Here is a 15,272-nt window from a genome sequence, read left to right on the forward strand (position 1 = left end):
CTAACAATGTTCCTGGCTCTGCTGAGGTAGCGAGGGCTGGCAATGTCATCCAGTGAGGGCAGAGAGCAGCCAATGATCTTCTGGGCGGTGTTGATCACTCTCTGCATGGCTTTTCTGTCTGCTGCCGTACTTCCAACGTACCACACTGTGATGCAGTATGCCAGGATGCTCTCCACAGTGGCTGGCTCTATAGAAGGTTACCAGAAGCTTAGTGTCCAAGTTGTTCCTCCTGAGTACCCTCAGGAAATGGACACTTCTGGGCCTTCTTCACCACTGCCGTGGTGTTGGTAGACCAGGAGAGCTTGTCCGTGACGTGCATCTCCAGGAATTTGAAGGACTGGACCCTGTCTACGGATACTCCATTTATGAGGAATGGGGCCAGATCTGTGCTGTGCTGCGTTTGTGAAAGTCCAGAATTATTTCTTTAGTTTTCATGGTGTTTAGTGTGAGATTGTTCACCAAACACCACAAAGACAGTTTGTTGACCTCATCTCTGTAGGCAGACTCATCCCCCCTGGTATGAGTCCGACCACAGTGGTGTCATTGGCAAATTCTATGATGGAGTTAGAGTGGTGGGTCGGTTTACAGTCATATGTGTACAGGGAGTACAGAAGAGGACTCAGTACACAACCTTGAGGGGAGCCAGTGCTCAGTGTAATGGAGGAAGAGAGGTGGGGACCAAGTCTAACAGTTGTGGACGGTTGGTTAAGAAGTCCTTAATCCAGCAGCAGATGGAAGAGGATAGTCCAAGGTGGGAGTTTGTCAGCCAGAATGTCCGGTATTATAGTGTTGAAGGCTGAGCTGTAGTAAATGAAAAGCATCCTCACATAGTTCCCATGGTGCTCCAGGTGGCTCAGTGCTGTGTGTAGAGCTATGGCGATGGCGTCCTCAGTGGACCTGTTTGCTCCATAAGCAAACTGGTGAGGGTCAGCCGAAGGAGAGATTATATCCCTGATGTGGCGGGCGACCAACTTTTCAAAGCACTTCATGATCACAGGCGTAAGTGCAACAGGCCTGTAATCATTCAGGCTGTCAATGGTTGGCTTTTTAGGGACAGGGATAATGGTGGCAGATTTTAGGCAGGATGGGATGATGGATTGTTGCAGGGAACAATTGAATTTTTTTGTGAAAACCCCAGTCAGCTGGTCAGCACAGGCTTTGAGCACCTTCCCAGGTACTCCATCAGGGCCAGCAGCCTTCCTAGTGTTCATAGTCTGCAGTACCTGTCTTCCTGAAGCTTCACTGTACTGCTGCAAGGTGGTGGATGTGTTGAGACCGAATCCGAATTGTCAGTCTCAAAGCGGGCAAAGAAACGGTTCAGTTCCTCTGCTAGTGAGGCATCTGTGTTAAAAGACACATCATTGTCATTGTAACTGGTGATGTGTCGAATTCCCTGCCACATCTTCTTTGGGTTATTTTCTGTGAAGTGGTCCTCAATTTTCCTTGTATATGCTGCCTAGGCCATTTTAATGCCTCTCTTCAGGTCTGCTCTGGCAGCGCTGTATTGTAACTTGTCCCCTGACCTGAAGGCGGTGTAACGGCATTTAATGAGTGACTGTGTCTCACTGGTCATCCAGGCTTTTTGATTAGGAAAAACCCGGAAAAGTTTATTAACAGTGACAGTGTCCGTACAGTTTTTTATGTAGGAAAGTACAGTGTCCGTGTAGTCCTGGAGGTTGTGGTGTTCAAAAAGTTCCCAAATGGTGCGGAAAAACTGTCCTGCAGCTGAGAAAGGGCATCCTCGGGCCATGTTTTTATTATCTTTATTTGTGGCCTTGTTAGCCTCTGGAGTGGGGCGTATGAGGGGGTGAGGGACAGGCAGAGATCCAGCCAGGTGAGGGAGGGGTGTGGCTCTATAAACATGTTTAATGTTAGAATAAACATGGTCTAGAGTTTTATCTCCTCTGGTGTGACACTTAACGTACTGGATAAACTTAGGCAGAACAGTCTTTAAACATGCTTGGTTGAAGTCACCGGCGACAATAAGGACTCCATCGCTGCTGTTTGTTTACAGTCGCTAGCAGGAGGCTAAGTGGCGTGCTAATGTTAGCATCCAGTGGGATTTAAACAGCCATTACAATGAATACCGGTAGCTCCCTTGGTAGATAGAAAGGCCTGCACAGAACTGCCAAGAACTCTAAATCATGAGAAGTGTGTTAATGATCCTACTGTTGCAGCACCAGTCATTGTGTATGTACACACAAAATACACCCCCCCCCTGCTCTTTCTGGAGTCTGTGGTGCGGTCCTGCCGCAGCATTGGGGATTTGCGGGTGTAGCCACGTTTCCGTGATGAGAATAATGTTGCAGTTCCTGACAAAGCTGTTGGTATCAAGCTGAAGTTCCAAATCATCCACTTTGTGGGTGATGGATCTGGCGTTGGTCAAGAAGATACTAGGTAGGCCTGCCCGTCATCCACGCTTTTGCTTTCTTTCCCCTCGCCGCCTCCCTCGTACGCTGGGTGGGCTGACTATCCACTGAGATCCCGATGGTCTCGAGATATCCTCAGGGATATTGTAGGTTTGTTGGTAATTTGTTGTGATAGATATATCACATCTCCTACCGACAGTAATTAAATCCTGGTGACTGTAAAAAACGTTTGCCTCGCAGATGTTTGTAAATAACAATAAGACTGAGGAAACACAGCACCTAACTGGAGAGCAAAGAGCCGCTGCACCCGTGCTCGCCGCCATCTTGGATGAATCACCATCACCGTCACTGACCTATTTAAGCCACCCTGAGCCTGAGCACGTCGCTGGATCGGCTTAAGCAGTTCACAGTCAGGACCTTCCCATATTACCAATTGTTCTCCTTGCGTGATCTATGACTTCTTGTTTTTGCCCTACGACCACATCTATGCCCACACCTCTTATAAGTTCACCTACAGACCTCATGGCTCTCGACGTCCATGTCACGTTCACCGACCTGCCTACGATGCTTCCCTCGTATCTTTGCCCTGTCCCAACCTCATGGCTCTCGACCTCCACGCCACGTTCACCGGTCTGCCTATGCTGCTTTCCTCGCACCTTCGCCCTGCCCTGGTACATTTCTAACAAACAGAAACCGCTAAGACTAGAGTTGTCTTTGTGCCTGCGTTGGGGCCTTCCGCCCATGATCATCTTTCCATCGCTGTCAAATATTTTTTCATGGTGTTTTGTAAAAGCTGAAAGTCAGTCAGTCCGTGTCGCTGACGTCTAGTACGGCAAAGGTCAGATGCTTTCGGGCATTGCTTTGCGCCACCCGAGGGGAATCACTACAGTCAGATGTGCTTTATAGTTCAGAAATTACTGTATGGAAGATTGACTAGTCAAATTAGGGTCGAACCTGCTGGAGAACCTGCCACACCATGCATGTGGTGTCTCTGGAGCCGGACATGAGGTGGATTCCACAGTGGTCTGTTGACAGGCAGGTTACAATGTCTAGAGGAGATACATGCACAGATTGAATTCATCTAAGAAAAGAAAAAAAACTAAATGGAAATGGTCAATTCAGGATTAATGACGCCAGCATTTAAAAATAATTAAGATTTAAGATTCTTTTACTCTTGGTTTTGCTTTCAAGTGCTAAAACAAGTTGATAAAATAAAATAAAACAAAATAACCCACTAAGAGAAATCATAATAATAAAGTAGCGGCCTGGTGGCGTGAGTGGTTAGCGCGTCGACCTCACAGTCCTGGGTTCAAATGTCCAGCTGTGGGGAGTTTGCATGTTCTCCTCGGGCCTGTGTGGGTTTCCTCCTGGTACTCCGGTTTCCTCCCACATTCCAAAAACATGCATGGTAGGCTGATTGGACACTCTAAATTGCCCTTAGGTTTGGGTGTGAGTTTGTATGGTTGTCTATCTCCTTGTGCCCTGCGATTGGCTGGCCACCGATTCAGGGTGTCCCCCGCCTCTGGCCTGGAGACAGCTGGGATTGGCTCCAGTACCCCTCGCGACCCTAATGAGGATAAAGCGTTTCAGAAAATGAGATGAGATAATAAAGTACTACATTCTGTCGGGCCCAGGGCCAGACAGGTGGGTGGTTGGTCCTGTCACGTTATCATAATTCCAGCAGCTGATGGATTAAGCAAAGGCAGGTGCGGCTCATCAGACAACTAGGACTATTTAAGCCAACCAGAACATGATCACGTCGCTGGATCGTCTTAATTAGTTTACTGTTAGGTACCTTCTCGCGCTATCTCCTTGTTTGCCTCGCCTGATCTGCGACCTCTTGTTTTGTTCCCAGGGCCCTGACCACGATCACAATTTCAACCACACATCTTGTACCTTTGCTCTGGACCTCTCTACGGACCCCTCGGCTTGCGACCTACACGCTACGTCAAACAACTCGTCTACGCTGCTCCCTTTGTGCCTTCGCCTGCCTCCGGAACATTCTCAATAAATAGAAAGTTCCACGTCCAGCTTATGAGCATTTGCCTCCTTCGGGGACCTCCGCCCATGATCGTAACACATACAAGTTTATGTATTTTGCGACAGCAGGCCTCTATACTACAAAAAATAAAATAATAAATAAATAAATAAAAACAGACTCTGCTTTGCCTGTGCCAAATTTGGCACCATATTCATTCATTAATTTTCTGAACCGCTTTTCGTCACAAGGGTTGCGGGGGAGAGGGGGGGGGGGGGAGCCTATCCCAGCTGACTTGGGTCACCAAGCAGGAGACACCCTGAAATTGGTGGCCAAAAAAAAATAAAAAAATAACCCTATCGTTATCAAGGATTAAATACTACTGTATACTTTTGGTATACAAGTATGGCTTAGACCAGGGGTGGACAGACTATTCCACAAAGGGCCGCAATGGGTGCGGGTTTTGATTCCAACCCATAAAGAGGACCGCTTTTCACCAATCTAGTGTCCTACAAGTGCAATCAGTGGATTGCAGTCAGGCGCTCCTTGTCTTCTGCAGAAATCTCATTGGTTAAAATGCCTTTGCTGGATTGGTTGCTACAAAAACCTGCACCCACAGCGGCCCTCGAGGACCGGTTTGCCCAACCCTGGCTTCGGCGAACCAAAATGTCCACATATGTGGATACCAATGTTCCCTCTAAGCTGCGCACTACTCTTGTCTTCTCTGCGCAGCAGCAATCATATGGCGCGCAGTATATATTTTTTTAACCCTTTCCCCATGATGGCGCCGTTTAAGCGGCAGCCAGTGGCAGTAGCTCTGTCCACTCTTATGTTTTTCGTGTTTTACAGCATGTTTTACTTGAAAAATTAGAGGGAACATTGACATGCACCTGCTTGTGGCAGGTGTACTACTGGTGTGCCCATAGCGAGCAATGATGATGTCGTGACCGGATGATTCGCCTAAAGACGTTTTGCCGACGGAGTTTTGACAGACGGACAGGTCGCCGAATGACCGTTCGTTCAAACAGCGTTTAATGATTAAATACAAATACTAGTATTTGTTAGTTTAATGATTAAATACAAATACTAGTATTTGTTAGTTTAATGATTAAATACAAATACTAGTATTTGTATTTAATCATTAAACGCTGTTTTCAGCTGGATTTGACCGAATTTGAGAGCATTTTGAGCCGTTTGGCGAATGGACGTATATAGACGTTTTTTTTGCCTCCATCGCGACATTTTACCGAGGAATTCACTTCCCTGGGCTCGGTTCTAATGTCTAAAGAGCTCCAGTATTTGTATTTAATCATTAAATGCTGTTTTAGGATGGATTTGACCAGATTGCTGTCATTTTACGGCTCAGTTCTGCTACAGCTGCCCGCCCAAGAGTGCTTATTCCCGGGCTGCCATGCCCGCCCAAGAGTGCTTATTCCCGGACTACCATGCCCACCCAAGAGTGCTTATTCCCGGGCTGCCATGCCCGCCCAAGAGTGCTTATTCCCGGGCTGCCATTGATGGTAGACTAACATTGATTTTTACTATAATTTGGACAACGCCGGCGGCGGGCCAGATTAAAAATCCTAACGGGCCGTATATGGCCCGCGGGCCGAGGTTGAAAAACTTGTACACACACGATCCGGGGGCGGGGCGAGCGCGCGAATCCCGTTTCGGCGAATGAACGTTCGGCGGAAGTCCATTCGGCGACCTGTCCGTCTGTCAAACGTCCGTCGGCGAAACGTCTTTAGGCGAATCATCCGAGTACCGATGATGTCGCTCACACTGGTACTCAGTGCACTCAGGGAGGTTGTCTTTCTGCCCAGACTAACGAAAAATTAGAGGGAACATTGGTGGATACCAGTATTTTCTGGCCTGTAAGACGCTTTTTTTCATAGTTTGGCTGGGTCTGCGACTAATACTCAAGTGTGACTTATAAATGATTTCTTTCCCTCTCTCTCTAGTTATGGCCATCAAGATCAACCTAAATTTTACCCCCATGTATTTAACTCAGTAAATACCGAACAATAGATGCCTAATTCATTTAAATTCCTCCATTTTATATTTAAACTAGGAGGATTCGTTGTGAAATATTCTCATTTCAGCACAATAGACAGCCAACCAATTTTGTTTGGGAGGTTTGACAGCGATTGTTCGCAAATAGAAAAGCCAAAATTGATTGGAAGTCTTGCACCATATAAATCAGCTAATAATATTAAATGAGTGTCCTATTAAGGGATAATAGGGGTGAGAGTGGTGACATGACGATATAATTTACCCATGTGCCTGATGTGCTGACCAACAGTCTTGCCCTTTACAAGCGAAGTGACCCGGATGCTGTTGTCACAGTGTCCTCCACTGAATATTAATTTTCCATCGTGTGACACCACAAACAGTGCCGTTGTTACGTCTGGACCGGGAGCGATGGGTCCTGACAGAAAACGCTGGGTTCTGCGGGCAATGCGTCGAACATGTGCTTGGTAAGTATTTCCCAAGAATTTAAAATGCACTCTTGAATGTGCAATTTCTCACTTGGAGTTGGACACTGTGGGGTCTTTAATGAAGGTGAAGTAGTTGGAGATACTCTTGTTGTAAGGCAGCCATCCATGGGTCCCAAAAAGACAGTTTTGACTTACTGTCACCTTTAGCAAAACGAGAAATGGAAAGACTTCACTCAAATATTTGAACTGAACAAGAATCATTATTTAATCTAATTGACATATGTTACTGAGCCAACCATAATGTCTGGACTCCCTTGATTGATGAAGAAGTGGGATTGATTCTTTGGGACAATAGCCTTAACCAGTGGCACATTGTCACTGATGCCCTACAGCGACGTGATATTAATGTGAGTCGAGTTGCATGAGACATTTAATTTTATAGAATAACACAGAGGTCAAACCTCCACAAAGAAAGATTTCAGGTCGCTGAGGTGTTCAAATAAAACCAGAGGGCACGGGTCAAGCATGGCCTTCCTCTTGTCTACTTCCTCCTGGGAAAGACGAATTGGATGGGGCTCCTAGTCCCCCTCAACACACACACACACACACACACACGCAGACGCACAAACACACGCACACAAACACACACACATAAAGAGATGTAGTTTGAAAGAAAACGATGGCAACCAGTTGGTATTGGTAATTACTGATTTAGGGTGTTTCTGCACCTTGAGTAGCTGGCAAGGTGTCTGCCCAAAGTTGCTGATCATGCCTTCAAGGGCCTTTCGTTCTTTTTCCTCAGTGATGGCATCAAGATCTACAGCTCCTGCACAGAACACGTGAGGTAAAATATTGTATTTCACAATTATCTAGTTCAGGAGTTTAAAAGTCATCTTTGACGTGAGCCATTATGTTTTTTTTTATCTTCCCAGCCTGGTGCAGGTCTACAATTTAGTCTCTGGTGTCCTTGGACAGCTCTTTGGTCTTGGCCATAGTGGAGTTTGGAGTGTGAGAGACTGAGGTTGTGGACAGGTGTCTTTTATACCGACCGATAATGAGTTAAAACAGATGCTATTAATGCAGGTAACGAGTGGAGACCTCGTTAAACCTCGTTAGAAGAAGCCAGAAATCTTGCTTGTTTGTAGGTGACCAAATACTCATTTTCCACTCTAATTTGGAAATAAATTCTTTAAAAATCAAACAATGTGATTTTCTTTTCTTTTTTCCACATTCTGTCTCATGAATGAGGTTTACTCATGTTTTCAATTACAGGCCTCTCTAATCTTTTCAAGTAGGAGAACTTGCACAATTGATGGTTGACTAAATACTTATTTGCCCCACTGTAAACGTGCTCTGACTGGCCAGACGAGAGTGGGCCTTGATAAATGTGTAGGGTTTACCATGTCAGCACATCTCAATTGTATTTAAGGTTGATCGAAGGTCTTGCAGTCGATTGTTAATGAAAAAAAATGGAAAACATAGGAAATTTATCACAATCAAAGTGGAATTTTGTCTTATTTCAAAATCAAGGCTACTCGCGTCTGGCCAGTCAAAGGACATTTACCTAGGTATACGTCAGCGCCCTAGGTAAGATGGCGTCCCTGGACCTAGGTAAGATGGCTGTGCACCGAGCGAGCAGTGAGAGGATTGTGAGTTTTTTCACGTTTTATGCAAGATATGGACGTTATTTTTTCTTGAATTTCATTCATTAAATACATTTTGTGTAGCTTTTTATCTGTTTATCTTTTCTCTATTTTGAAATGAAAGTATCGGCCGAATATGCCTGCGTCATGACGTCACGCGCCGACGCAACGGCGCCAATTTGTCGTGACGTCATTGTATCGCAGCACCGTCAATTTGCATTTTTTTTGCATGTCGTGTGTTTATGCGCATATAAGCAGTACCCTCGATTCAGTCATCATTTTTTTTGCAAGACAAAAGCGGCTTATATGCCAGTAGATACGGTATATACAGTCATACCGCTACTTACGAATGCCTCTAGGTACAAAATTTTCAGGTTACGAATTTTTTAGATGCAAACGAGTGACCTTGAGATACGAAAATATCCAAGTTACGGAATCCCCCCCAAGAGTAAATGCATTTCCTCATCCGTCATTTTATTTTGAAAGTATTGTCGCACATGTAGTGATTCTCACTTTAGAACATGCTACCCTCTAAAGGGCTCCCATTTCATCACTCATTCTATCTCATTTAATGACAATAAAAGCATTCAATAAAATTTAATTGGCTCTCTCACAACAACCATTATCCCTGTTTTAAGATTCTCTCTTACATACCTGTCCACCTCGGCTAAATGTTCCACTTATTAATGATTGCAATTCCGCTTATTAAGCGATTAAAAAAACGTACAAATGCAACGTGGCACATATTTTCACACACACGGGGCACACGTAAAAGTCTAAAATATACTACAAAGTTGACGGCTTTCGGGTGTGTGTGTATATATATATATAATCCTTGTGAGGATAAGCGGTTCAGACAACGTATATATATATACATACGTTGTCTGAACCGCTTATCCTCACAAGGATTGCGGGGGGGGGGGGGGGGGGGGGGGGAGGCTGGAGCCCAAATTAGGATTGCTTTACCCTCATATGTGCAGTAGTAGAAAACATTGAGGGCCTCCACTGCGGCAGGACCTCTCTGCTTGTAACCGAAAATCAGATCAATCCACTCATTAAGGTGTGCTGACACATATTCCGACTCCTGTTAAAGTGACAGTCACACAAGTCATAAAGCTTGAAACAATAACAGGAAAGTCAAGAAGCACATGAACTAAACAAAATCTCACCAGGGCTTTGCAGTGTTTATAAATGAAGTCCTCAGGGGACTTGGCCCATTTGGGAAGAATCACATCGTTGACTTTTTCTTTAGTTATTTGCCGGCGACCAAGGTCAAAATCTGAATGATAAAGAGTATATGTAAAAATATGTTATCGTAAATGCAACAACTTGGAATTAATTTTATCCATTGAGAACCACACCATTGTGATTCTCTAGAAACTCTGAGAAATAAAAAAACTCAGGGATGAGCTCCTTGACATCATTTGGGTTATCCATTAGAGTCAGCCATGTTGCTGGAATGGAGTGGAATTGGCGGTCGGAACAGTCGAACCTAAAAAACAGAAACAAGGTGGGAGCATGTAACCTACAATAAATACCGTATTTTCACGCCTATAGGACGCACTTAAAGTCTAAAATGTTCTCTAAAATGGTCGAATCGCCCAATCGGTCGGTGCGCCTTGTCTGTGCAGTAAATTCAATTTTTGTATGGCCCTGACCACTTGAGTGACTGGTTTTATTTCTTGCTGGCATGCTATTTATTGCGATCAACCCAGCGGACGTCCACCCTAAAAATAGCCTCCCCGCGCATTCCAAGCATTACGGTAAGTCCATTCAAACCATCCCAGGGGAGTGGCAAAGCATTTGACCTCCGTGTGCTCGCAGCACTTTTAACCCTAAAAAAAATCTCAATACTCAAAGAAAGAGCATATTAGAGCTATACAGAGGAAATGCCTGACGTGAATGACAACAGAATGCGGGTGTGAACGCTTGGAAAATGGACTGAAGCCATGGATCGAACACAATTTAAAAGCTTTGCTAACGTCTTGGGAGTGATGAATGTCGGATGGCCAACATAGTAGTTCGGGCAGACAGCGTCGCACAAGTTACGTGAGTGACGATTTGGAATGAATTGTCGATGCCGATATAACAGCGAGGAGAATCAAAGGCTTGGGACTGATGCATGTCGCGTGTTACAATGGATTGGGGATGACTGGGCTCAAGTGTCGGCCAGCACTGTTGTTCGATCTTTCGCCAAAGCTTGAATCAAGTTCCCGGAATACACAACTGATTGACAGTGGAGCCTAGCATGTTGAACGCCGAACTCTTTATATCAGAGTGTACCTTTTACCTCAATAAAGCATTATCAAACTTAGTTTTGCTCGTGCTGTCTTTAAAAAAACACGCTAGTGGCTAGCCTAACATACGCTAGCAGCTGGCATAACATACGCTAGTGGATAGCATAACATCCGCAAGCGGCTAGCATAACATAGGCACGCTGGCGGCTAGCATAACATCCGCAAGCGGCTAGCATAACATAGGTACGCTGGCGGCTAGCATAACATACGCTAACCTAGTGTCATGCTAGCGCCTTTTCCGACGAGGCGCCCTATGTATTGACAAAAAAAAGAAAATATACCCGCAACTGACACTGCGCCCTATAAGATGGTGCATTTTATAGGTGTGAAAATACGGTAAATTTTATAATATCAACCCTTTCAAACACAAATTACGATTTATTTTACCTTTAGATGGCAATAATTGAACTTGTTGGCTGCCATTGACGCCGCTAGACATCCAATCTGTTTTGATTTTTTGATTGTTGATTTAAATATTTGTTTAGTCGACCCTTCCAGTAAAAACGAATTAGAAGTCTAGTGCTGTCATAGGCACGGAAAGATGAGTACTCCTGACCAATTATATTAGGTCATGATTTAAATACTATGTAAAAAAAGGCTACAAAATAGTCATATGTTCTAAAAAGGGATAAGAGTCTTTGGTGTCAACTGTTGATTAGCTCTCCACTATCCTGATCACTGTGCCTGAAAGGGTTTATATGAGGGATCCTGTTTACCGTCCGCTTTGGAGTTGGATGTGCAGGGAAGTGAAGGGCTCAACTCTGATCAGGTAGTGCATTACCCCAGCAGCACTTGAATAGTGTGTCCCATAATGGAACTTGTCAACGGTTCCCGCTGGGTCTTCAAAACCTTCATACCTGAAAAACATAAAAGAAAGTTAGGGCTTTTGAGTTCATTCTAGTGAACTAAAACAAATAGCCTATTTTTTGTTACTGTATAGCTAATGTACAGTTGTGGTCAAAAGTTTACATACACTTCTGAAGAACATAATGTCATGGCTCTCTTAAGTTTCCAGTTATTTCTACAACTCTGATTTTTCTCTGATAGAGTGATTGGAACAGATACTTCTTTGTCACAAAAACATCCATGAAGTTTGGTTCTTTTATGACTTTATTATGGGTTAACAGAAAAAGTGATCAAATCTGCTGGGTCAAAAATATACATACAGCAACATGAATTAGCAATTTTGGTGACTAAGAAAGTTGTGTCAGTGAAATGAGCTTCATAGCATGGCCTCTTAACTTCTTGTGAGTGATGAGTGACTACAGCTGGTGACTTCTCTGAAGCCATTTAAAAAGAGCTCATTGGATGCAAACGCCCACAAACGCTACAATGGGAGAGAGAGTCAAAGGAGCTCAGCATGGATCTGAAAAAGCGAATCCTTGACTTGAACAAGTCAAGAAAGTCACTTGGAGCCATTTCAAAGCAGCTGCAGATCCCAATAGCAACAGTGCAAACAATTGTTTGTAAGTATAAAGTGCATGGCACTGTTTTGTCACTGCCACAATCATGAAGAAAACGCAAGCTATCACCTGCTGCTGAGAGAAAATTGTCAGAAGGGTGAGGATTTAACCGAGAATAACCAAAAAGCAGATCTGCCAAGAATTAGAAGCTGCTGGAACACAGGTGTCAGTGTCCACAGTCATGCGTGTTTTGCATCTCCATGGACTGAGAGGCTGCCGTGCAAGAAAGTCCTATGTTTGGAGGAGAAAAGGTGAGGCCTTTAACCCCAAGTACACCATGCCTACCGTCAAGCACGGTGGTGGTAGTATTATGCTGTGGGGCTGTTTTGCTGCCAATGGAACAGGTGCTTTACAGAGAGTAAATTGGATAATGAAGAAGGAGGATTACCTTCAAAATTTTCAAGATAACCTAAAGTCATCAGCCCAAAGATTGGGTCTTGGGTGCAGTTGGGTGCTCCAACAGGACAATGACCCCAAGCACACATCTAAAGTGGTAATGGAATGGCTAAATCAGGCTAGAATTAAGGTTTTCGAATGGCCTTCCCAAAGTCCTGACTTGAACCCTATTGAGAACTTGTGGACAATGCTGATTCACCAGAAGCTTGTGGATGGCTACCAAAAGCGCCTAATTGAAGTTGTTAGGTTTATCATTATTATAGATGTGTATCAATATTATTATATTATATGTACTTGCAACGAAGAGTAATTGACATTAATACAAAGGGCATTTTAATGCATCTCTTGCAAAAGTAAGGACTGTGGCTCGCATAAAGAGGATTGGGAACTGTGGACTGTTTTCGGCTTGGGCAGGATGAGTCCACAACAAGCGCCCTTGGGAACTGTGGACTGTTTTGGCTTCGCAGCACGGGTCCACAACAGGCGCTCTTGGGAAGATTCGACAGACCTACAATTGTTTTGATGACTGTGATAAATTGTTATGAGACTCTAAAGATGTTTAGACTTCAGTGGGGCATGTCGTTAAAATCTTATGAATAAATTAGCGAGAGAGACCTCGAGTTGTTAGAACTATCCTGACCGGAGTCGCGGATGGATGTATTCTCTTCTTGCAAGAATTAAACAAAGATATGACTTCAGATGCCTCTTTTATTGTGAATTTGGAAATTCCTAAGGATTATTCCAACAGAAGTGAAAATGGCCAAGGGACATTTTACCAAATATTAGCGCTGCTGTATGTATATTTTTGACCTAGCAGATTTGATCACTTTTTTCTGTTCACCCATTATAAAGTCATAAAAGAACCAAACTTCATGAATGTTTTTTGTGACAAAGAAGTATCTGTTCCAATCACTCTATCAGAGAAAAATCAGAGTTGTAGAAATAACTGGAAACTCAAGAGAGCCATGACATTATTTTCTTCACAAGTGTATGTAAACTTTTGACCACAACTGTAGGTGGGCCATTCAATACATAAGGTGAGTGTGTGTGTGTGAGTGTGTGTGCGCGCGCATACGCACGTGCGTGCGTGTACATACACTTGTGAAGAACATAATGTCATGGCTCTTGAGTTGCCAGTTATTTCTACAACTCTGATTTTTCTCTGATAGAGTGATTGGAACAGATACTTCTTTGTCACAAAAACATTCATGAAGTTTGGTTCTTTTATGACTTTATTATGGGTTAACAGAAAAAGTGATCCAATCTGCTGGGTCAAAAATATACATACAGCAACATGAATTAGCAATTTTGGTGACTTGGAAAGTTGTATCAGTGAAATGAGCTTCATAGCATGGCCTCTTAACTTCTTGTGAGTGATTGAGTGACTACAGCTGGTGACTTCTCTGAGGCCATTTAAATAGGGCTCTTTGGATGCAAACGCCCACAAACGCTACAATGGGAAAGTCAAAGGAGCGCAGCATGGATCTGAAAAAGTGAATCATTGACTTGAACAAGTCAGGAAAGTCAATTGGAGCCATTTCAAAGCAGCTGCAGGTCTCAAGAGCAACAGTGCAAACAATTGTTTGTAAGTATAAAGTGAAAGTGCATGGCACTGTTTTGTCACTGCCACGATCAGGAAGAAAACGCAAGCTATCACTTGCTGCTAAGAGAAAATTGGTCAGGAGGGTGAAGATTCAACCGAGAATCACCAAAAAGCAAATCTGCCAAGAATTAGAAGCTGCTGGAACACAGCTGTCAGTGTCCACAGCCATGCGTGTTTGCATCTCCATGGACTGAGAGGCTGCCATGCAAGAAGGAAGCCCTCGCTCCAAAAGCGGAACCTTAAGGCTCGACTGAAGTTTGCTGCTTATCACATGGACAAAGATAAGACCTTCTGGAGGAAAGTTCTGTGGTCAGACGAAACAAAAATCGAGCTGTTTGGCCACAATGCCCAGCAATATGTTTGGAGGAGAAAAGGTGAGGCCTTTAACCCCAAGTACACCATGCCAAGTGGTAATGGAATGGCTAAATCAGGCTAGAATTAACGTTTTCGAATGGCCTTTCCAAAGTTGTGACTTAAACCTCATTGAGAACTTGTGGACAATGCTGAAGAAACAAGTCCATGTCAGAAAGCCATCAAATTTAACTGAACTGCACCAATTCTGTCAAGAGGAGTGGTCAAAGATTCACCAGAAGCTTGCCAGAAGCTTGTGAATGGCTACCAAAAGTGCTTAATTGAAGTGAAAATGGCCAAGGGACATGTAACCAAATATTAGCGCTGCTGTCTGTATATTTTTGACCCAGCAGATTTGATCACTTTTTTCTGTTCACCCATAATAAAGTCATAAAAGAACCAAACTTCATGAATGTTTTTGTGACAAAGAAGTATCTGTTCCAATCACTCTATTAGAGAAAAATCAGAGTTGTAGAAATTACTGGAAACTCAAGAGAGCCATGACATTATGTTCTTCACAAGTGTATGTAAACGTGTGTGTGTGTGTGTGTGTGTGTGTGTGTGTGTGTGTGTGTGTGTGTGTGTGTGTGTGTGTGTGTGTGTGTGTGTGTGTGTGTGTGTGTGTGTGTGTGTGTGTGTGTGTGTGTGTGTGTGTGTGTGTGTGTGTGTGTGTGTGTGTGTGTGTGTGTGTGTGTGTGTGTGTGTGTGTGTGTGTGTGTGTGTGTGTGTGTGTG

The 15,272-nt window shown here is 43.9% G+C and overlaps 1 protein-coding gene across 8 annotated transcripts in view; it reads right to left on the reverse strand.

Annotated features, from left to right (window-relative positions):
• The window catches only part of nbeal1 (neurobeachin-like 1), a 160,902-nt gene that overhangs the window by 19,453 nt on the left and 126,177 nt on the right, over nucleotides 1-15,272 (reverse strand). For 7 of the 8 annotated variants that reach the window (XM_077617428.1, XM_077616606.1, XM_077617958.1 and 4 more), the window contains 10 exons: nucleotides 11,442-11,582; nucleotides 9,790-9,920; nucleotides 9,598-9,707; nucleotides 9,395-9,512; nucleotides 7,514-7,611; nucleotides 7,247-7,363; nucleotides 7,082-7,171; nucleotides 6,877-6,986; nucleotides 6,623-6,795; nucleotides 3,324-3,418 (listed from right to left, as the gene is read on the reverse strand). In XM_077617428.1, the coding sequence (XP_077473554.1) occupies nucleotides 3,324-3,418; nucleotides 6,623-6,795; nucleotides 6,877-6,986; nucleotides 7,082-7,171; nucleotides 7,247-7,363; nucleotides 7,514-7,611; nucleotides 9,395-9,512; nucleotides 9,598-9,707; nucleotides 9,790-9,920; nucleotides 11,442-11,582 (1,183 nt within the window). The remainder of the gene's footprint in view (nucleotides 1-3,323; nucleotides 3,419-6,622; nucleotides 6,796-6,876; nucleotides 6,987-7,081; nucleotides 7,172-7,246; nucleotides 7,364-7,513; nucleotides 7,612-9,394; nucleotides 9,513-9,597; nucleotides 9,708-9,789; nucleotides 9,921-11,441; nucleotides 11,583-15,272) is intronic. The other variant, XR_013304942.1, reaches the window with a different exon arrangement.

The sequence above is a fragment of the Stigmatopora argus genome, chromosome 1 (genome assembly GCF_051989625.1).
Source record: "Stigmatopora argus isolate UIUO_Sarg chromosome 1, RoL_Sarg_1.0, whole genome shotgun sequence".
NCBI lineage: Eukaryota > Metazoa > Chordata > Actinopteri > Syngnathiformes > Syngnathidae > Stigmatopora > Stigmatopora argus.